Here is a 23,515-nt window from a genome sequence, read left to right as displayed (position 1 = left end):
TGTGCTCTTGTTTGAATTTCCCCTACTACTCTCAATGGAAAAAGCCTATCCACATCAACTCTATCTATCCCCCTCATAATTTTAAATACCTCTGTCAAGTCCCCCCTCAACCTTCTACGCTCCAAAGAATAAAGACCTAACTTGTTCAACCTTTCCCTGTAACTTAGGTGCTGAAACCCAGGAAACATTCTAGTAAATCTTCTCTGTACTCTCTCTATTTTGTTGATATCTTTCCTATAATTCAGTGACCAGAACTGTACACAATACTTCAAATTCAGCCTTACCAATGCCTTGTACAATTTTTACATTACATCCCATCTCCTATTCTCAATGCTCTGATAATTCTGCAAAAATATGCTTTATACTTAATATTGTCAATTGTCTGTTAAATATTATATTTTATAAATGAAGTTAATAGTTTGTATCAAAGACAACATGAACGAAAGTATTTTGTATAACAGCTTAAACTTAATTGCCTTCCTTTTGGTTGACTATAGTATTACCACAGTCATTGTCGAAAAATTTATATTAAAAAAATATAGCACTCAAAGTGTTAAATCTCAACGGATGAAGTATAGGAAGTAGGTGGGTGATCTTGTTGCAGTATTACAGATTGTCAGGGATGATGTTGTGGCCATCACTGAATCATGGCTGAAGGATGGTTGTAGTTGGCAGCTGAATATGCAAGGTTACACATTGTATCGGGGGGATGGGAAGGTAGGCAGAGAGGGTGGCGTGGCTCAGCTGGTAAAGAATGGTATCAAATCAGTAGAAATATGTGACATGAGATTGGAAGATGTTGCATCCTTGTGGGTTGAGTTAAGAAACTGCGAGGGTAAAAAGATCTTGTTGGCAGCTATATACAGGCCTCCCAACAGTAGATGGGATGTGGACCACAGATTACAACAGGAAATAGAAAATGCATGTCAAAAGGTAATGTTATGATAGTCTTGGGAGATTTCAATATGGAGGTCGTTTGGGAAAATCAGGTTGGTAATGGATATCAAGAGAGAGAGTTTGTTGAATGCCTACAAGATGGCTTTTTAGAGCAGTTTGTTGTTGAACCTACTAGGGAATGAGCTATATTGGATTGGGTGTTATGATAATGAACCAGAGGCGACTGGAGCTTAAGCTAAAAGAACCCTTAAGAGGCAGTGATCACAATATGATTGAGTTCAACTTGAAATTTGATAGGGAGAAAGTAAAGTATGACGTAGCAGTATTTCAGTGGAGTGAGGAAAATTACAGTGATACAAGAGAGAAGCTGACCAAAGTAAATTGGAATGTGATGCTGGCAGGGACGGCAGCAGGGCAATAGTGGTGTGAGTTTCTGGGCTATTGAAGTTTTTGAGAAGTTTTAGCTGGAAGATAGGGGATTGGGAAACTTTCAAAAACCTACCAAGAGCAACTAAAAGAATCATCAGAAGGGAAAAGATGAAATATGAAAGCAAGCTAGCAAACAATATCAGAGTGGATAGTAAAAGCTTTTTCAAATGTGTAAAAAAAAATAAAAGATGAGAGTGGATATAGGACCACTAGAAAATGAGGCCAGAAAAATAATAACGGGGGACAAGGAGATGGCAGATGAACTAAATGAGTATTTTGCATCAGTCTTCACTGTGTAAGACACTAGCAGTATGCCAGATGTTGTAGTGTATGGAGGAAGAGAAGTGAGTGTAGTTACTGTCACAAGGGAGAAGGTGCTCAAAAAGCTGAAAGGCTTGAGGGTATGTAAATCACACAGACCAAATTAACTGCACCCTAGGATTCTGAAAGAGGTAGCGGTAGAGAATGTGGAGACATTAGCAATGATTAGGAGAATAGGCGAGAAAGTAGCAAATGAATAGCAGTGTTGGAAAATGCATGGTCATTCATTTTGGTAGTAGAAGTAAATGTGCAGATTATTTTCTCATTTTTAGCATCTTTTTATTGGTACGTAATCATCAACAGCTATAAAATGATACAAAACTTTAACAGATTAATATGCATTCAATTAATAAAGCTGATGAAAAGAAAAAAACTGATCTTGAAATATAAAAATGGGAAAAAAAATTATATATAGAAAAAAAGAAGGAAAAACAGAACCCCATCTAAAAAAAAACCCATTAGGAATCGACCCCCCAGAGCAATACATTTGACTATCATCTAAATATATTAAAAAAGTCATCAACTGTCATTTCCTATTTATATAAAAAAAATAAAATTGGAAGAAAACCATATAACTTAATTCAAATTAAATGATAATATTTGACAAAAGAACCCCATCTCTCTCAAAATCAAATTGAGGATCAAAAGTTCTACTTCTGATTTTTTCCAAACTAAGACATAACATCACTTGAGAAAACCGTTCAATTAATGTAGGGGAAGAAATATCTTCTGAACCCTCTCCAATGCCAGCACATCTTTTCTTAGATAAGGAGTCCAAAACTGTTCACAGTACTCAAGGTGAGGCCTCACCAGTGTCTTACAAAGCCTCAGCATCACATTCCTGCTCTTGTGTTCTAGACCTCTTGAAATGAATACTAACTTTGCATTTGCCTTCCTCATCACAAACTCAACCTTCAAGTTAACCTTTTGTGTGTTCTGCACAAGGACTCCAAAGTCCCTTTGCATCTCAGATTTTTGGATTTTCTCCTGTTTAGAAAATAGTCAAAATAGATTTATTTTGTGATGGTCGATTGATGACTTTTGAGGAGTTGATTAATAAATTTTCTCTCACTCATACACATCTTTTGCAATATTTTCAGGTTAGACATTTTTTACAACTTTCCATTTTAATAAAATAGCTCTTCTCGCCAGCAGTGTAACAAATGCAATTACATGTTGATCTGAAGATGAGATACCCTGAATATGATGCGGAACTATTCCAAATAGAACAGTCAATCTATTAGGTTGTAAATTAATTTTCAAAGCTTTAGAAATTGTAGAAAATAAAGATTTCCAAAACAATTTTAAAGAAGAACATGACCAGAACATATGTGACAAAGTAGCTACTTCAGTTTTACATCTCTCACAATAGTTATCTATACTAGGAAATATTTTAGATAGTCTCTCCTTTGTTAAGTAATAACGGTGTACAATTTTAAATTGAATTAAACAATGGTTGGCACATACAGAAGAAGAATTTACATTTTTCAAAACTCGAAGCCAATCTTCATTAACAAAGGTCATATTAAGTTCTCTTTCCCAATCTTGTTTAAGCTTTAGTGATAGGTTCTCTTTTTGTAACAAAAGTAAATTATAAATTCTGCTAATGGAACCTTTCACTAAGGGATTCAATTTCAAAATGGTATCCAACAAATCAGATTCTTATAAATATGGAAACTTAGGTAAGAATGAAAGGGAATCTCATTGAAAGCTTTCTAATATTAAAAGGCCTAGACAGAGTAGATGTGGAAAGGATATTTCCCATGGTGGGGGTGTCTAGGACAAGAGGGCATAGCCTCAGGGTAGAGGGGTATCTATTTAAACCAGATGTGGAGAAAGGTGGTGAAGTTGTAGAATTTGTTGCCACATGCAGCTGTGGAGGCCAGGTTTGTTTAGACTGATAGTTTCTTGTTTGGACATTGCATCAAAGTTTACGGTGAAAAGGCTGGGGAATGGGGTTGAGGACGGGAAAAAGAATCAACCATGATTGATAGGTGGATCAATCTTGATGGGCCAAATGGCCTAATTCTGCTTCTATGTCTTATGGTCTTATAGTCCCGTGCAAAAAGATTTGGAGATATATATGTAGCTAGGGAGCTTAAGACTTTGTCACATTACTGTAGTAATTTTATGTATTGCACTGTGCTGCTCCAACAAAAAAATTTCATGATAAACATCAGTGGTGATGGACCTGATTCTGATCTGGGTCTCTGTTGTGGACTTAGAGTGGGAAAGGGACAGGAAGAGGGCAATGACAAATCAGAGGGAATCTGCAGATGCTGGAAATCCAAGCAACACAGAGGCACCCAGCAGGCCAGGCAGCATCGATAGAAAAGAATATAGTCAACATTTCAGGCTGAAACCCTTTATCCGGACTGGAGAAAAAAAATGAGGAGTGAGAAGGTGGAGGGAGGGGAGGAAGAAGCAGAGGTGTTAGTTGAAACAGGGAAGGGGGTGAAGTACAGCTAGGAAGTTGATTGGTGAAAGGGATAGAAGGCTAGAGAAGGAGAAATCTGGTACGAGAGAGCAGAAGGTCACGGAAGAAAACGGGAGGGGCACCAGAGGGAGGTTAGAGAATCAGGTTTATCATCATTGGCATGTGATGTGACATTTGTTAACTAAGCAGCAGTTCAATGCAATACATAATATAGAAGAAAAAATAATAATAAATAAGGAAATCAATTACAGTATGCGTATATTGAATAGATTTAAAAAAGTGCAAAAAACAGAAATACTGTATATTTAAAAAAAAGTGAGGTAGTGTCCAAAGATTCAGTGCCCATTTAGGAATTGGATGCCAGAGGGGAAGAAGCTGTTCCTGAATCGCTGGGTGTGTGCCTTCAGGCTTCTGCATCTTCTGCCTGATGGTAATAGTGAGAAAAGGGCATGCCCTGGGTGCTGGAGGTCCTTAATGCTGCCTTTCTGAGACACCTCTCTCTAAAGATGTCCTGGGTACTTTGTAGGCTAGTGCCCAAGATGGAGCTGACTAGGTTTACAACCCTAGCAGCTTCTTTCAGTCTTGTGAGGTAGCCCCCCCCCCCCACCCCCCCATACCAGACAGTGATGTAGCCTGTCAGAATGCTCTCTGTGGTACATCTATAGACATTTTTGAGTATTTTTGTTGACAGACCGAATCTCTTCAAACTCCTGAAAAAGTATAGCTGCTGTCTTGCCTTCTTTATAACTGCATCGATATGTTGGGACCAGGTTAGATCCTTAGAGATCTTGACACCCAGGGACTTAATACTGTTCACCCTCTCCACTTCTGATCCCTCTGAGGATTGGTATGTGTTCCTTCGTCTTATCCTTCCTAAAGTCCACAATCAGCTCTTTCGTCTTACTGGTGTTGAGTGCCATGTTGTTGCTGTAACACCACTGTACTAGTTAGCATATCTGTATGCCCTCTCATCACCACTTGAGATTCTGCCAACAATAGTTGTATTGTCAGCAAATTTATGGATGGTATTTGAGCTATGCCTAGTCACACCGTCATGTGTATATAGAGAGTAGAGCAGTGGGCTAAGCACACATACCTGAGATGCGCCAGCGTTGATGGTCAGCGAGGAGGAGATGTTATCACCAATCGGCACAGACTGTGGTCTTCTGTGTAGAGAATCCAATTGTGGATGGAGGTAATAGGGAATGGTGAAGGGGGTACACAGCCAGTCACACCTATCTGCCTAGGGCTTTTGCACAATTCTGTGTCTGTGTATGCTGCCTGGACCCACGAGTAGCCACGTTGTCCAGGCCCAGCCGCAACCAGCTAGGACATCCACCCATGCCATCAGCACTGGGTGAATGGAGATCAGAACCATCGTCTTTGCCACGTTTTGGAATATTCTGGATAATTTATTCTGTTTTTGTTCATTTTCATCTGCTAACTGTGGCTGTATCTCTTCTAGACTTTGTGTGTGTGTGTGTGTTCTTCTTCCTCTGGGCACGACGTAAATGTGGTAGAGAGGAAGGCAGCTGGCTTGGGCAGAGCCGGCACTGCCCTCTGCCTGGACTGATGAATGGCCAGCTTGGCCAGGCCCAGCAGCAAACCGACTAGGACATCGCTCGTGCCCCTCAGCACTGGGTGAATGGAGATCAGAAGCGTCTCCTCTGTCACGTTTTGTAACGTTCTGGTCATTAAGTCTGAGCTTTTGTTCACTTTCAACTGCTAACTGTGGCTATATGTTTTCTAGGCTGTTGCATCTCAGATTGGCATGGACGGTGTCACAGCAAACTACTTTGCTTTGTTTGAAGTGGTAAATCACTCATTTGGTAAGAGTTCCTTTCAGAAATCTGTGAATTATTTGGTCCTTTCCAGCTACCAAGTTTCTTTTTGGGTTCTCAGAAGGGTGGAGGTAGCTGAGTATCACATTTGGTTCAAAGGTTACGGTGTAAAGGCAGGAGAATGGGGTTGAGAGGGAAAGTGTAATTAGTTATGACTGAATGGTGGAGTAGGATCAATGGGCCACCTGGCTTCGTTTTCTGTTCCTTTGTCTTATGGTCTTAATGCTCCCACAACACTGTCTAGCTACATATTTCCAGGGTAAGGACAACTCGGGTTATAGATGCATTGAGTTACACAACATGGTAACAGGCCCTTTTACCAATCTGCTTATCTGAGCTAGCCCTATTTGCCCACATTCTGCCCATATCCCTCAACTTCTCTTATTCACATATCTAAAAGGCTTAACCATTATAACTCGACCAGCCTGTGCCACTTCCGTTAACAGCTTCTTCCATTTACCCACCACTATTTGTATAAAACTTGCCATTTTAAAATTTTTTTCCCTTTTAGACTGTCTTTCCAGGGAAAAAGATTGTCACCATCCACCTTATAATAATTATATAAGGTGGCCCCCCCCCCCCCCCCCCCCACCTCAGCCCACTTGGTTCCAGGAAGTACAGTCCCAACCTGTCCAGACTCTCCCTATAATTCATCCGATAACATCCTTCTGAATCTTTTCTGTATCCTTTGTAGTTTAAAGTGGGTTAGACACAGAGCAAAGCTGAAGTGACTGCACTGTAAAACCTCAGCAAGTTAGGCAGAATCTGGAAAGAATAACAATGAATGTTTCTGGGAAGGTTCGAAGGGTAGTGGGTGAAGTAAATGATTTTTTCTGGGGTGAAATAACAGGGAAGTTAAAATAGTATTGAGGTTTTTGCATGCATAATGAGATGCTGCTGCTGCTGTAAATGGTGGGGAAAAAATTCAGAAATCAGAGAAAAGGGCTTGAAAATCCTAGTTCAGGATTCCCGTAAGGTTAAGTCAGTATTAAAGAATGCAAAATGTAATGTTATCTTTCATTTTGAGAAGACTAGAGTATAACACTAAAGATATACTGCTGAGGTTTCATAGGGCATTGATCAGACTGTGTAATGTGAGTAATCTTGGCCTCCATATCAAGAAGGAATGTGCTGGCTCTCCATCGTATCCAGAGAAGGTGCACAAGATGATCCCAGCAACTAAAGAGTAAGATTTTTACACAGTGGGTGGTAGGTGCGTGGAATGTGCTACCAGGGGAAGGTGGTAGAGGCTGATACTTTAGGGACATGTAAAAGACTCATAGGCACATGAACTAAAAAAAAGAGTGGTACATGAGAGGGAAGGGTTAGATTGATCTTAGAGTGGGTTAAAAGGTTGGCACAACATTGTGGGCCTGTACTTTGCCATAATGTTTTATGTTCTTCTGGACCTACACACAAATGCTGGAGGTACTCAGCATGTCAGTCAGCATCTACGGAGGGCAATAAACACTGGATGTTTCAGGCCGAGACCCTTCATTGGGAATGGAAAGGAAGGGGCAGAAGCCGCAATGAGGCATTAGTAGGGGGTGGAGGGAGAGGAATACAGGCTGGCAAGCGATATGTGGGGGAAGGAGTCCTTAGATGATGGCTGAGGAAGAGGAAATCCGATAGGAGAAGACAGTGGTGATGGAACGGGGAGCTAGAGGGGCAGCTCATGAAGGTGGGGTAGAATAGAGGGGTAAGAAGCATTTGATTGGGGGACAAACTATAAAAAAGGGGTGGGGTAGCAGAGGGGAGTGATTACCAGAAGTTAGAGAAATTGATGTTCATGCCATCAGCCGAGGTTATAGAGTTGAGCAATACAACGCAGTCCCATCTTGTCCATGCTGACCCAGTTGTGTATCTGAGTTAGTCCTACTTGCCTGTATTCGGCTTACATCCCTCAACCTTCCCTTTCCATGTATCTTTCTAAAAAGATAAAGCATTATATTTGTACCTGCCTCTGTCACTTCCTCTGACAACTTACTCCATATATCCACCACGTTTTCTGTGGAAAAACTTGCCACTTGGGTACCCTTTTTAATCTTTTCCCTACACTGAAAACACTCTGTAGGTTGGGCAATATCTGTGAAAAGAGAAATAGTTAATGTTTCCAAGAAAGTTTCCTACTTCAGGATCCCTTAATATTAACTTGGTAGTAAAGGCAAATGCAATGTTGGTATTTATTTTGGGAGGGCCAGAATATAAAACCAAAGACATACTGCTGAGGCTTTAGAAGGCATTGATGAGACAGTATTTGGAATATTGTGAGCAATCTTGGGCACTGTCTCTAAGGAGGGGTGTGCTGGTTCTGGAGAGGGCCCAGAAGACGTTCACAAGAATGATCCCAGGAACAAAAGAATTAGATTTTTACACAGAGTGGAACAGACTACCGGGGTTAATATTACAGGCAGATACATTAGAGACATCTAAATGACTCCTGGGCAAGTGGATGAAGGTAAAATGGAGGGCCGTATGGGAGGGAAGGGTTAGATTGACCTTAGAGCAGGTTAAAAGGTCGGAAGAACATCATGGGGTGAAGGGGTTTTACTTTGTTGTCGTGCTTTATGTTTTTCTGGGGCTACACACATAATGCTGGAAGAACTCAGCAAATCAAGCAGCATCCATGAGGGGAATAAACTGTCAGTGTTTCTGGCCAAGACACTTCATCAGGAAGGGGGCAGAAGCCAGAATAACATGATGCGAGGAGTGGAGGGTGAGGAATACAAGCTGGCAGGTGACAGACAAAAGCAGGTGAGCAAGGATGTGGGGTGGGGTAGGTGGTGATGATGTGAGGAGCAGGGCATTGATAGATGGAAGAGGTAAGGGCGAAGGAAGAAAGAAACTGATAGGAGAGGACTGTGGCTATGGAATAAGTGAAGGAGATAGGGAACCAGAGGGAGGTGATGGGCGACTCATGAATGTGGGGTAGGGGGTGAGAGGACCACTGGAATGCGGGAATTAACACAAAACGGGTGGGGGGTGATGGGAAGTGATTACCAGAAGTTGATGTTCACACCATCAGGTTGGTGACTACGTTGCTCTTTCTGGGCTGTTGGTTCTTTTCTGATGCTCTGGCCAACTTCAGCATTATGTCCATGTTTCACGTTTTAACCTCTCAATACTAACCCCACTATTTGGCTGACAGTTATGTTGTGCAGGATACAAAGGGTATTCTAGCTCAAATGCCTGTATTAGCCATTATGTACGCCGCATTAAGCCATGTCATTCTGAGCAAATCCCCACCAGCTCCTCCGATTCTGAGCAAATCCCCACCAACACCAGATTTCCAGCAAATCCCCACCGGTTCTTAGCAAATCCCCACCAACACCAGATTCTACCCCTCATTGGGTAGGGGAGTACACTTGGGTACACTTGTGGAGGGGAAGCATCTAGCTCACAGCGGCTGATTAACCCACCCATCCTGCATGTCATTGAGAGGCAGGAAGGAAAGGATTTTTAAAGAAGAAAATTAGCTTTGTTTTGTCACATGAACACTGAAACATACAGCGAAATGCATCATCTGTGTCAAAGCAAATCTAATCAGCTAGGATTGTGCTGGGGATATTGCCACACGACTGCTGCCAACATAGCATACCAACAACTTACTCATGCTAACTGTATGTCTTTGGAGTGTGGGTGGAAGCTGGAGCACCCAGAAGAAACCCATTCAGTCACAGGGAGAATGTACAGACTCCATACAGACAGTAGTTGGGAATGGAACCCCAAATTTACAGCTGGAGCTATAGTAGTGTTACGCTAACTGCTACACTACCTGGAGCACCTGAGGGAACCCCCACAGTCACGGGGGGAATGTGCAAGCTCCACATATAGACAAGTGCAGCACCAGAGTATGGGATCGAACGAGGGTTTCTGGAACTGTAAGGCACTTCTTTCCTCCGGACAATATTAACTTGCGTCACAAGGAACAAAAGCAGGAGCAGGTCATTTGGCTCCTTCGATCTTGCTCTTTTCCCTGCACTTATCCCTGTATTGCTCGTACCCTTCCTTCTTTCTCTTAAGCCTATCACCCCAACGGAAGGCGTAGGCCTCCGTCAGCAGCTTGCGAGGGTCCTCTGTCCTGGGCCAGACTTTAAGTCTTTCAAGATGTAGCCCATCGAAGATCCTTCCTCTCCCAGGGATGAGGTCTTGGAACCTCTGTTGGTCTTTCTGTAGTGCTAAATTTTCACCCCATGACCAACCCTACTCCTTTCACAGCTGGACGTGAGTTTAATTTTAATTAAACCTTGGCAAGTTTAATTTCCTTTGTTATCCAGAAACCTTTTGATATTCCTTTTAAACACAGCGCGTGACCAGGGTCTCCGTAGGCTACTGGAGGAAAGAATGTACAACTTCACCATCCCAAGTGAAGATCACCCCACTCTGTCTCTGAAAGTGGTCAGAGAGCTGAAACAGGCCCTTCAGCTCAAAGAGTGCATGCTGACCATCTACACCAACCATACACTGTGACTTTCACCTTTTCTGCCACTTTCAGAAGTAGCACCAAATACACTTCCAAGTTGCAGCTCTCTGCCTTAAGTTTTCTACAGTTTCTCACTTCTTGTTAATCTCATTTCTTATTAACCCTGCATACTCTCTGCCCTATCAAGGAGACACTGCCAGGGGGATTTGAGGGAGGGTGAGGAGAAAGTATTTCTGCAAGTTAATATTACAATCTCCAATGCATTAGGTGTTGGTCTATGATATTGCGCCGATCTTTAAACCAACTTTAAGATCAATCTAAACCTTCCTTCCTACGTAGCCTTCCATTTTTCTATCATCATTGTGCCTATCTAAAAGTTTCTGAAATGCCCCTTAATATATTTGCCATCCCTGACAGGGAGTTCTACTCACCTGCCACTTTCCGTGTAAAGGACAGAATACCCCTCTGATATCCCCCCTATATATCAACTTAAAAGTCAAGCTACCACTTGATCTATGCCTCTCTCATAAACCTTTATCAAGTCATCACTTTTCCTCCAGAGGAAAGCCCCAGCTCACTCGACCTATCTGCGTAAGGTACGTCTTCCAGTCCAGGCAGCATCCTGATATATCTCCTTCTGCATCCTCTTGAAAGTTTCAAGATCCTACAATGAGTATTGGAATGCAAACTTAAGAAGAACTTTCAAAAGAAAACCTGATAAACAATTGAAAGGCAATTTCATTGTAGGGCACGGGAAGAAGACCATCATGATGGGATTAATTGGGGCACCAAAATAATACAGTGCTTAGCGTGATACTATGACAATTCATGGTGTCAGAGTTCGGAGTTCAATTCCAGCATCCTCTTTAAGAAAGTTTATACCATCCCCCTGTGAGTGTGTGGGCTTCCTCTAGGTACTCCAGTTTCGTCCCACTGTCCAAAACTATACAAGTTAGTAGGACAATTTACAATGAGCAATTAACCCGTGATTAGGCTGGGGTTACATAGGTGGGTTGCTGGGCAGCCCGACTCATTGGACCAGAAGGATTTGTTCCGAGCTGTATCTTTAAATAAAAATAAAATTATAATTTGGCTGTCTTTCAAAGAGGTAGTATAGGCATGATGGGTTCAATGGCCACATGCTGTAAATTTCTGCTGGCATGCCCGTCAGCACCATATGCATCTGTACTCTGTCTCCCTCTAGTTAGAGCAGTTCAGCTCTCATGGCATTGACCAGATGATCCTCTTTGCCTCTCACAGCACGGAAGCTGGCACCCAATGAGTTCCCCCACAAGCTGTATGTCCAGAATTACACATCGGCCATGCCTGGCACCTGCCTCACCGTCAGAAAGTGGCTCTTTACCATTGAGGAGGAGGCCCTTCTCAACGACAGTGCTCTGGCCGTCATTTACTTCTTCCACCAGGTAACAGCTTATCTGAAGGGTTAAGTCATCAGCGCTGGTTCCTCGGACCTGGGAAGGGTAGAAAGGGGTGTTTAAAGTGATTGGAGGATGTGATCAGAATAGTGTCCAGTGTGTCTCACCTGGGAGGAGGAGGGGCATGGTTGGGTGAATAGTCTGGAGTTACAATTGAAGCGCAAGTTCATAAAAAGTTAAAGGGTTAAATGGTGAGGGTGGCTGACTTGGACTGGGTGTGCAGTTCCACATATTTAGACAATCGCAGGCCAGTGCACTTGAGAAAGGACCGATAAAGAGTGCATTAGCAATCAGGAGTTGTGCTTGAAGAACAAGTTTTCAGTAGCTCATCAGATACTTAATAGAACTTTGACCAGTGACAAATAAGAACATCGGAAGTTTGAGAGGAGGTGATAGCCAGTGTTGTTCCACTGTTTAAAAAAGGCTCTAAACAGAAACCAGGAAATTTTAAGCTGGTGAGTCTGACATTACTTGTGGGAAAGTTATTGGAAGTTTCTCTAAGGGACCAGATATATAAGTATTTGGATAGACATGGACTGATTAAGGATAGTCAACATGGCCTTGTGCGTGATAGGTCATGTCTAACCAATTTTATAGAGTTTTATGAGGAAGTTTCCAGGAAAGCAAATGAAGACAAGGCAGTGGATGTTGTCTACGTGGAGCAGTTGACATGGTTCTGCATGTGAGGTGAGTCAAGAGGGTAAGAGGGTTCAGTCGCACGGAATTCAAGATGAGCTAGTAAATTGGATTAGACATTGGCTTTGTGGGAGAAGCCAGAGAGTGGTAGTAGAGGGTTGCCTCTCTGACTAGAGGCCTGTGACTAGTAGTGTGCCACAGGTATTGGTGCTAGGTTCTTTGTTGTTTGTCAAATACTGTATATTTCCATTTTTGCACGATTTTTAATCTATTTGTTATACGTATGCTTATTTATTATTTTTAATTTTAAAAAAATTCTTAATATTATGTATTGCATTGAACTGCTGCTGCTAAGTTAACAAATTCCATGACACATGCCGGTGATAATAAACCTGATTCTGATATCAATGATTTGGATGATAATGTGTTAACTGGATCAGCAAATTTGTGGTTGACGTCAAGATTGGGGGTGTAGTGGACAGTGAGGAAGGCTATCAGTTTGCAGAGGGACCTGCATCAGCTGGAAAAATGGGGTGAAAATGGCTGATGGAATTTAATACAGACAAGTGCGAGGTTTTGCACATTGGTAGGACCAACCAGGGTTGGGCTTACACAGTGAACATTAGGGCACTGGGGAGTGTTGTCGAACAAAGGGATCTGGGAATACAGGTACATAATTGGCTGAAAGAGGCATCACAGATAGATAGGGTTGTAAGGAAAGCTTTTGGCGCATTGGCCTTCATAAATCAATGTATTGAGTACAGAAGATGGGATGTTATGTTGAAATTGTATGAGACGTTGGAGAGGCCTAATTTGGAGTATCGTGTGTAGTTTTGGTCACCTACCTACAGGAAATATGTAAACAAGTTAGAAAGAGTGCAGGTAAAAATAAAAAGGATGCTGCCAGGTCTGGAGGACCTGAATTATAAGAAAAGATTGAATAGGTTCAGACTATATTCTTTAGAATATAGAAGATTGAGAGGAGATTTGATAGAGGTATACAAAATGATGAGGGGTATAGACAGGGTAAATGCAAACAGGCTTTTTCCACTGAGGTTGGGTGTGACTGCAACTAGAGGTTATGCCATAAGGGTGAAAGGTGAGATGTTTAATGGGAATATGAGGGAAACTTCTTCACTCAGGGGGTTGCAAGCGTGTGGAATGAACTGCCAGCACAAGTGGTACATGTGAGCTCAATTTCACCATTGTAAGTTTGCATAGATATATGGGTGCAGATGCAGGGTAGGAATGGCTGTTGTCCCAGGGCAGGTCTTTGGGAGTAGGCAGTTTAAATGGTTTTGACTTGAACTAGATAGGCTGAAGGACCTGTTCCTATGCTGTACTTGTGTATGACTCTGACACTGTCAAGGCAGCAGCAGGATATTCAGGCGATCGTTAGATCATTGAACAGCCAGTGTGGATTTGGAAGTGAAACTGTATTTGATAAATTAACCCAAGTCCCTTGAGAATGTAACAGGATGGGTCAGGAGGAGCAAGTAGAGTTTTGGAATCCGTTTAGTAAGATGAACAGCCAGCTCCTTGTTCCCAGGGCAGTAAAGGACATCATTTTAAAGTTTAAGGGAAATGTTGAGGTAGTTTTTTTAACACAGTTATTAGTGCTTGGAATTCACTACCATGGTGATGGTAGAGGCTGATACATTAGGGACATTTAAAAGACTCTCAGGCACATGGATGTAAGAAAAATGGAGAGTTATGAGCTATGTAGGAAGAAAAGGTTAGATTGATTGTGGAGTAGGTTAAAAGGCCAGCACAACATTAGACCATAAGACAGGAGCAGAATTAGGCCAATTAACCCACCATGTCTGCTCCACCATCCTGTTGGCTCTGATTTATTATCCCTCGCCTGCCTTCTCACTGACTCCCTCACTAATCAAGAACTTAGCAACCTCTGCTTACATGTACCCAATGACTTGACCTCCAGGGCCATCTAGCAGTATTCCCTCTGGTGCTGGAGTCCCCCACTATAGGAAACATTCATTCCACATTGGCCTTTCAATTTTAACTAGGTTTTAATGCAAGTTTCCACACACACCCCCCCCCCCCCACCCCCATTCTTCTAAACTCCAGCCAGTACAGGCCCAGAGCCATCAAATGCTCCTCGTATATTAACCCTAAAATTACAGGATCATTCTTGTGAACCTCCTCTGGACCCTCCAAATTCAACACAACCTTTCTTGGATAATGGCACCAAATCTGCTCACAATACAGACAGACAGACATACTTTATTGATCCCGAGGGAAACTAGGTTTCGTTACAGCTGCACCAACCAAGAATGGTGTAGAAATATAGCAATATAAAACCATGAATAATTAAATAATAATATGTTAATCATGCCAAGTGGAAATAAGTCCAGGACTCCCAAGTCAACTACCGAATGTTAAAAGGACTAGGTAGAATGGATGAGGGGAGGATGTTTCCTGTGGTGGAGGTATCCAGAACTAGTGGGCACAGCTTCAAAACTGAGGGGTGATCCTTTAGAACAGAGGCAAGGAGATATTTTTTTTTCAGCCAGAGAGTAGTGAATCTCTGCAATGCTGTGCCACAAACTTCAGTGGAGACCAAGATGTGGGTATGTTTAAGGCAGAAGTTGATAGTTTCTTGATTGATCAGGGCATCAAAGGATATGGGGAGAATGCAGGTGTATGGGGCTGAGTGGGATCCAGGATCAGTCATGATGGAATGGCAGAGCAGATCTGATGGGCTGAATGGCCTAATTCTGTTCATATGTCTTATGGTTTAAGTGCAGTCTGACCAATCCGAAGCCTCAGCATCTGATCCTTGCTTTTATATTCTTGTCCTCTTGAAATGAATGTTAACATTCTATTTGCCCTTCTTACCACTGACCAACCTGCAAGTTAACCTTTAGGGATTCCTTCATGAGGACTCCCAAGTCCCTTTTCACTTAGGAGTTCTGAACTTTCTCCCTGCTTAGAAAATAGTCTACGCCTTTATTCCTTCTGCCAAAGTGCAAGACTGTACACTTCTCTACATTGTATTCCATCTGCCACTTTGCCCATTCTCCTAATCTATCCGAGTTCTGCAGACTCCCTGCTTCCTGAAAACTACCTATACCTCTACCTATCTTTGTATCATCTGCATACTTGGCCACAAAGCCATCAATTCTGTATCCAAGTCATTGACATACAACGTGAAAAGAAGCAGTCCCAACACCAATCCATGTGGAACACCATTAGTCACCAGCAGCCAACCAGAAAAGGCCCCCATATTTCCACTGTTAGCGTCCTGCCAGTCAGCCAATCTTCTATCCATGCTAGTACCTTTCCTGTAATTCCATGGGCTCTTGCTTGGCAGCCACATGTGGTACCTTGTGAGAGGCTTTCTTAAAATCCAAATAAGCGACGTGCACCGATTCCAACAGACATTGTGGGCCGAAGGGCCTGTACTGTGCTGTAATGTTCAATATTCTAAAGATACCACATCAAGTTCAAGTTTGTTGTCATGGTCAGATGATCCCATAGTATAATTGCCATGAAAATTTACTTTTTGCAGCTGCAGCGTAGTTCATTACAAGCATAACAAACTTAAAGTTAATGTAAACTAATTAATTAGAATCAGATTTATTAACACTGACATGTCATGATATTTATTGTTTTACAGCAGTCCAAAGCAGTACATAGCAGTTACTATAAATTATAATAAGAATATATTGTAGCGATGTGCTACACACAGCGCTGAAATAACGACATGCAGTCGGTAAGTCGTTTCGAGAATAGTTTATTCATACTTCGCGGCGCTGGCATTTAATCTCTAGTGCCCGCCCTCTCCGGGTGGAAATGACGTCAGAGGTGCATTACCAAAGTCTCTCCCTGCGCGTTGGCTATTTGTAAGCCTGTGCAGAAAGTGGGTCGCCACATAATCCCCCTCCCCCACCCCCTGGCAGAACCGGCGATACGCCCCCCAATGTCCACAGTCTGGATCAGCCTCTGTTTGGGAGGTCTGCCTCTGCGCCATGGTGCCTGAACCTCGACTGGCTGTGCCAAGTCCACATGGGCTGGTTTGAGTTGGTCCACCCTTAAAACCTCCTCTTTCCCCCCAATGTCCAGAACATACGTGGACCTGTTGTTGTTGATCATTTTGAACGGCCCCTCATACGGCCGCTGTAGCGGTGCCCAGTGTCTGCCCCTTCGTACAAACACAAACTTACAGTTCTGCAGGTCTTTGGGTACATGGGTCTGTGCTGTGAAGTTGGTACGGGGGCCAGGTTGCTGAGCCTTTCGCGTAGCCTGTCCAGGACTGCTGTGGATTCTTCCTCTTGCTCCCTTGGGGCTAATATGAACTCTCCTGGGACGGTCAGGGGTGCGCCGTACACCAACTCAGCTGACGAGGCGTGCAGATCCTCTTTGGGCGCTGTGCGAATTCCAAGCAGGACCCAGGGAAGATCGTCCACCCAGTTAGGTCCTCTCAGGCGGGCCATGAGAGCCGACTTCAAGTGATGATGGAAGCGTTCCACTAGTCCGTTCGACTGTGGGTGGTAGGCAGTAGTATGGTGTAGCTGCATTCCCAACAGGCTGGAGGTGAACTGGGCATCTCTGTCAGAAGTAATGTGGGCTGATACCCCGAAGCGTGCTACCCAGGTTGCGATCAGTGCTCGGGCGCAGGAATCGGCAGATGTGTCGGTGAGCGGGACCGCCTCTGGCCACCTCCTGAACCTGTCTACCATAGTTAGGAGGTACTGCGCTCCTTGGGACACTGGTAGGGGGCCCACGATATCCACATGAATGTGGTCGAACCTCCGGTGGGTGGGTTCGAACTGCTGCGGCGGGGCTTTAGTGTGCCGCTGCACCTTGGCTGTTTGGCACTGTGCGCACGTTCTGGCCCATTCACTGACCTGCTTGCGAAGTCAGTGCCACGCGAACTTGCTGGAGACCAGCCGGACAGTTGACCTGATAGATGGGTGCGCCAAACTGTGTATGGAGTCGAAAACTCGCCGCCTCCAGGCTGCCGGGACAATGGGGTTGGCCGGTAGCCATGTTGCACAGGAGGGTCCTATCACCTGGTTCGACAAGAAAGTCTTGCAGCTGCAAACCCGAGACTGCGGTCCTGTAGCTGGGCATCTCATCGTCTGCCTGCTGTGCCTCCGCCAGTGCTGCATAGCCCACCCCCAGGGACAGGGCCTGGACAACTGGTCTGGAGAGTGCGTCCGCCACGACGTTGTCCTTCCCCGAGACATGCTGGATGTCCGTCGTGTACTCGGAGACGTAGGACAGATGTCGCTGCTGGCGAGCTGACCTGGGATCGGACACTTTCATGAACGCGAAGGTCAACAGTTTGTGGTCCATAAACGCGGTGAATGGCCTGCCTTCCAAGAAGTACCTGAAATGCCGGATTGCCAGATACAGTGCCAACAGCTCCTGGTCGAAAGCACTGTACTTGAGTTCGGGTGCTTGCTGAAGAACACCAAGGGTTGCCAGCGCCCCTCGATGAGCTGCTTCAGCACCCCCCCCCCCCGAATGCTGTGTCGGATGCATCCACTGTGAGGGCGGTCGGAATGTCCGTTCTGGGGTGCACCAGCATCGCGGCATCTGCCAAAGCTTCCTTGGCTTTAACTAAAGCAGCCGCGGCCTCCTCGTCCCAAGTAATGTCCTTGCCTTTACCCGACATCAGGGTGTACAAAGGGCGCATGATACGGGCTGCTGAGGGGAGGAAACGGTGGTAGAAGTTCACCATACCAACGAACTCCTGTAGGCCTTTGACCATGTTGGGCCAGGCAAAGTGGTGGATCGCATCTACCTTGGTGGGCAGAGGTGTTGCCCCGTCTTTGGTAATCCTGTGGCCCAGGAAGTTGATGGTCTCGAGACCGAACTGGCATTTGGCCAGGTTGATCGTGAAGCCGAAATCACTCAGGCGGGAGTAGAGCTGGCGGAGGTGGGACAGATGCTCCTGATGACTACTGCTGGCTATGAGGATGTCGTCCAAATAGATGAACGCAAAGTCCAGGTCGCGTCCCACCGCATCCATTAGCCACTGGAACGTCTGTGCGGCATTCTTCAGGCCGAGCGGCATTCGGAGGAACTCGAACAGGCCGAATGGGGTGATGACTGCTGTTTTGGGGATGTCTTTAGGGTGCACCGGGATTTGATGGTATCCCCAGACGAGGTCTACTTTGGAAAAGATTCTTGCCCCGTGCAGGTTTGCTGTGAAGTCCTGTCTGTGTGGCACGGGGTAGCGGTCTGGAGTTGTAGCCTCATTCAGTCTGCGGTAGTCGCTGCATGGTCTCCAACCCCTGGCTGCTTTGGGCACCATGTGCAGGGGGGAGGCCCATGGGCTGTCGGACCTCCGTACGATCCCCAATTCCTCCATTCTTTTGAACTCCTCCTTTACCAGGCGGAGCGTTTCCGGGGGGAGCCATCGTGCGCGGGCGTGGAGTGGTGGTCCCTGGGTCGGGATGTGGTGCTGTACTCTGTGTCTGAGCATGGCTGCCGTGAACTGCGGTGCCAGAATCGATGGAAAGTCTGCCAGGATTCTGGTGAATTCGTTGTCAGACAGTGTGATGGAGTCCAGATGTGGGGCTGGCAACTTGGCTTCACCCAGGGAGAACGTCTGGAAGGTCTTGGCATGTACCAGTCTTTTCCCTTGCAAGTCGACCAGCAGGCTGTGAACTCGCAAGAAGTCCGCCCCCAGGTGTGGTTGGGCCACGGCGGCCAGTGTGAAGTCCCACGTGAACTGGCTGGTGCCGAACTGCAGCTGCACTGTGCGGGTGCCGTAGGTCCGTATCGTGCTGCTGTTTACGGCCCTCAGGGTGGGTCCTGGCTTCCTGTTGCGGGTGTCGTGCCCCGTCGGGGGCAAGACGCTGATCTCCGCTCCGGTGTTGACCAAGAAGCGGCGTCCCGACTGTTTGTCCCAGATGTACAAGAGGCTGTCCTGGTGGCCAGCCGCCATAGTCATTAGTGGCAGCTGCCCCTGGCCCTTGCAGGATGGGCGACAACGGTGGGGTTTTGTGCCTCACCACTGGTGGTAGAAACACCACTGTTTGCTGGCCTGCCTCTGTGTTGTGTGCGCGCCCCTGCCGGGCCTGTTCTGGTCCGCTGTTGGGTGCGTGGCCTGGTAACCTGACTGACGGACGCCACGCTCTCCCTCTTGGATTTCCACAGCACGTCTGTCCGGCCACCTTCTGGGGGTCGCTGAAATCTGCGTTGGCCAGCAGCAGATGCATGTCCTCGGGCAGTTGTTCCAGGAACGCTTGCTCGAACATGAGGCAGGGCTTGTGTCTGTCAGCCAGGGCCAGCATCTCGTTCATCAATGCTGACCGCAGTCTGTCTCCCAAACCGTCCAGGTGAAGCAGGCGGGCACCTCGCTCATGCCGTGAGAGGCCAAAGGTTGCAATAAGCAGCGCTTTGAATGCTTCATATTTGCCTTCTTCCGGGGGTGACTGTATGAAATCCGCAACCTGGGTGGCCGTCTCCTTGTCAAGGGCGCTTACCACGTGGTAGTAACACGTGGAATCAGAGGATATCTGCCGAATCTGGAACTGGGCTTCTGCTTGGCTAAACCACACGCATGGTCCAGGAAGTCGGCAGTTTTAGCGAAACTGAGTGAACAGATGAAGAGTTGGTCATCTTTGGTCCAAATCCCGTTTGGACCGTCGGGGTCACCAATGTAGCGATGTACTACAGACAGCGCTGAAATAATGACACGCAGTCGGTAAGTTGTTTCGAGACTAGTTTATTCAAACTTCGCGGCGCTGGCATTTAATCCCTAGTGCCCGCCCTCTCCAGGCAGAAATTACATCAGAGTCCCTCCCCGCGTGCTGGCTATTTGTGAGCCGGTTCGCCTGCACAGAAAGTGGGTCGCCACAATATATACAGTGGCATGCAAAAGTTTGGGCACCCTTGGTCAAAATTTCTGTTACTGTGAATAGCTAAGCGAGTAAAAGATCACATGATTTCCAAAAGGCATAAAGTTAGAGATGACACATTTTTTTAATGTTTTAAGCAAGATAACTTTTTGATTTCCATCTTTTACAGTTTCAAAATAACAAAAAACAAAAAGGGCCCAAAGCAAAAGTTTGGGCACCATGCATGGTCAGTACTTAGTAACACCTCCATTAGCAAGTATCACAGCTTGTAAATGCTTTCTGTAGCCAGCTGAGAGTCCTTCAGTTCTTCTTTGGGGGGGATTTTCACCCATTCTTCCTTTCAAAAAGCTTCTAGTTCTGTGAGATTCTTGTGTCGTCTTGCATGCACTGTATCCACAGATTTTCAATGATGTTTAGGTTGGGAGACTGTGAAGGCCATGGTAAAACTTTCAGCTTGCACCTGTTGAGGAAGTCCATTGTGGATTTTGAGGTGTGTTTCGGATCATTATCCTGTTGTAGAAGCCATCCTCCTTTCATCGTCAGCTTTTTTACAGTTGGTCTGATGTTTGCTTCCAGAATTTGCTGGTATTTAATTGAATTCATTCTCTCCTCTACCAGTGAAATGTTCCCCTCGCCACTGGCTGCAACACAAGCCCAAAGCATGATCAATCTACCCCCATGCTTAACAGTTGCAGAGGTTTCTTTTCTTTTCATGAAATTCTGCACCCTTTTTTCTCCAAACATTGTGGTCATTGTGGCCAAAAAGTTCTATTTTAACTTCATCAGTCCACAGGACTTGTTTCCAAAATGCATCAGGCTTGTATGGATGATCCTTTGCAAACTTCCGATGCTGAATGTTGTGGTGAGGATGCAGGAAAGGTTTTCTTCTGATGACTCTTCCATGAAGGTATATTTGTGCAGGTGTCGCTGCACAGTTGGACAGTGCACCACCACTCCAGTGATTGCAGTTCTCTTGGAAAGTTTTCCTGGTCTTCCAGACCTCAACTTGACCTCCACCATTCCTGTTAACTGCCATTTCTTAATTACATTATGAACTGAGGAAATGGCTACCTGAAAAAGCTGTGCTATCTTCTTATTGCCTTCTCCTGCTTTGTGGGCATAATTTATTTTGATTTTCAGAGTGCTAGGCAGCTGCTTAGAGGAGCCCATGGCTGCTGATTGTTGGGGCAAGGTTTGACGAGAGTCAGGGTATTTATAAATCTTTGAAATTTGCATCATCTGGCCTTTCCTTACGATGACTGTGAACAAGCCACAGCCCTAACAAGCTAATTAAGGTCTGAGACCTTGTTAAGTTCTCTGAGAGCTCAGATCTATTGGGTGCCCAAACTTTTGCATGGTGCTCCTTTCCTTTTTTTCCACGCTAAAATTGTACAAAACAAAAATAATACACTAATCTTGCTTAAAATGTTGAAAAGAATGTTTCGTCTTTAACTTTATGACTTTTGGAGATCAGTTCATCTTCTACTCACTTAACTATTCACAGTAACAGGAATTTTGACCAGGGGTGCCCAAACCTTGCATGCCACTGTAAATAATGAAAAAGAGAGCAAAGTAGTCAGATAGTGTTCGTGGAGCATTCAGAAATCTGATGGCGGAGGGGAAGAAGCTGCTCCTGAGTATGGGCCTTCAGGCTCTTGTACCTCCTCCCTGAGGGTAGTAAGGAGAAGAAGACATGTTCTGGATGGTGAGGGTCCTTCATGATGAATGCCTCCTTTTGAAGACATCCTCAATGGTAGGCTGGCTAGTGGGCATGATGGGGCTGGCTGTCTACAAAATTATCCATGAAATAAACATATTAGTGCAAGTTGGAAGGGAAATAGAAAGTTATCGTGGAAGAAGCCGGCATGCTGTTGGGGTTTGTATTGGCACAGATAGGGAGTGGCTCACCAACACAACTCAGTCAGCACAAAGGGATCACTTTCTGACTGATGGTGAGTAATTACTGGGGCCTCACCCACTCACTATTTGTGTGACTGTGTTAAATGGAGGAACCAAGTGCACCGATTGGACAAACTTATGCAAGGTCGTAGTAGCAGAAAGTAGGTCCCTTTGCCCATCAAACCTGCCCTACCGTTCCCTATGAATATGGCTGATCTGTCCCAGGGCTCTGTTCCTCCTGTACCAGTTCCATATTGCCCTCATGTCCCTAAGCTTCTGAATATTTATTTACCTCTCAAGATCTGGCCTCCGCCATGCTGCAGGGTATCCCACAGGTTCACCATCCCCATGTAGTCACAGGGAGAATGTACAAACTTCTTACAGACAGTGGTGGGAGTCAAACCCCAGTTAGTGATCACTAGTGCCATAAATGATTGTGCTAACTGCTACGTACTATACTATACCAAGCTTCTTGTAAGGAATGGGAAATTTAAAAAGGAAAGCCTTTTGGGACTTTCTATTTTAAATTGATTGGTTACTTAAGCAATTGGCAAGGATCAATAAGAGGAAGTCATGTATGAGCAGAATGGCCATTGTGGTAGTGGGCAGGTTTAGAGGCAGACTCCAGGGTGAGGTTTTGGACAAGTTTATTTTTATTTATTATTGTAGAGATAGAGCAGTGAAAATGGTGGAGGTGTGCTCCTCTTGCTTGATGTTGGAGTCATGGAGATCTCCTATATCCCTGATGACTAGACCTGAAGAAGTGCAAAAACAGCAGCGTTGTTCTCATGGGTGACTTCAACTTCCCTAATAATGATTGCTACCTCCTTAATGCAAAAGGTTTAGATGGGGCAGAATGTGTTAATATGTATCCAGAAAGGAGTCCTGACTCAATATATGGATGACAGGCTGACTAGAGGAGAGGCCTTACTGGATCTAGTACGAGGCCTGGTCAGGTGACAGATCTCTCTGTAGATAAGCATTTCGGAGGCAGTGACCACACCTCCCTAACCTTTAGCATAGCAGATGCTATGGAAAAATATTTAATTGGGGGATAGTGAATTATGATGCTATTGGCCAATAGTTGGGAGCATAAATTGGGAACAGGCAGTACTGTGCAAAGGTCTTGGGCACCCTATATTTATTATATAAATTTTGTTTTAGATTTTTTTTGTCTTCTGCAAAAGTGTCAACAGAAAACAGCAAATTTTAGATTTCCAAGCCTTTATTTTCCAAATAAATTAAATGCTACAGAGAATTATTTTTCTACTTTGTTAAAGTAACATAGTAAATAATAGACCAATAAAAACCTGATGACTTTGTAGGTACATAGCCCGGTACATGATTAAACAAAGATA

General features: G+C 44.8%; 1 protein-coding gene across 1 annotated transcript in view; it reads left to right on the top strand.

Moving 5' to 3' along the window:
- Positions 1 to 23,515, top strand: part of LOC132399489 (sorting nexin-27-like) — a 73,612-nt gene that overhangs the window by 22,382 nt on the left and 27,715 nt on the right. Inside the window, exons 6-7 of the mRNA XM_059979915.1 lie at positions 5,835 to 5,913; positions 11,609 to 11,772. Of these exons, the coding sequence (XP_059835898.1) occupies positions 5,835 to 5,913; positions 11,609 to 11,772 (243 nt within the window). The remainder of the gene's footprint in view (positions 1 to 5,834; positions 5,914 to 11,608; positions 11,773 to 23,515) is intronic.

Source organism: Hypanus sabinus, chromosome 9 (genome assembly GCF_030144855.1).
Source record: "Hypanus sabinus isolate sHypSab1 chromosome 9, sHypSab1.hap1, whole genome shotgun sequence".
Lineage (NCBI taxonomy): Eukaryota > Metazoa > Chordata > Chondrichthyes > Myliobatiformes > Dasyatidae > Hypanus > Hypanus sabinus.
This window is presented reverse-complemented; position numbering and strand designations above follow the sequence as displayed.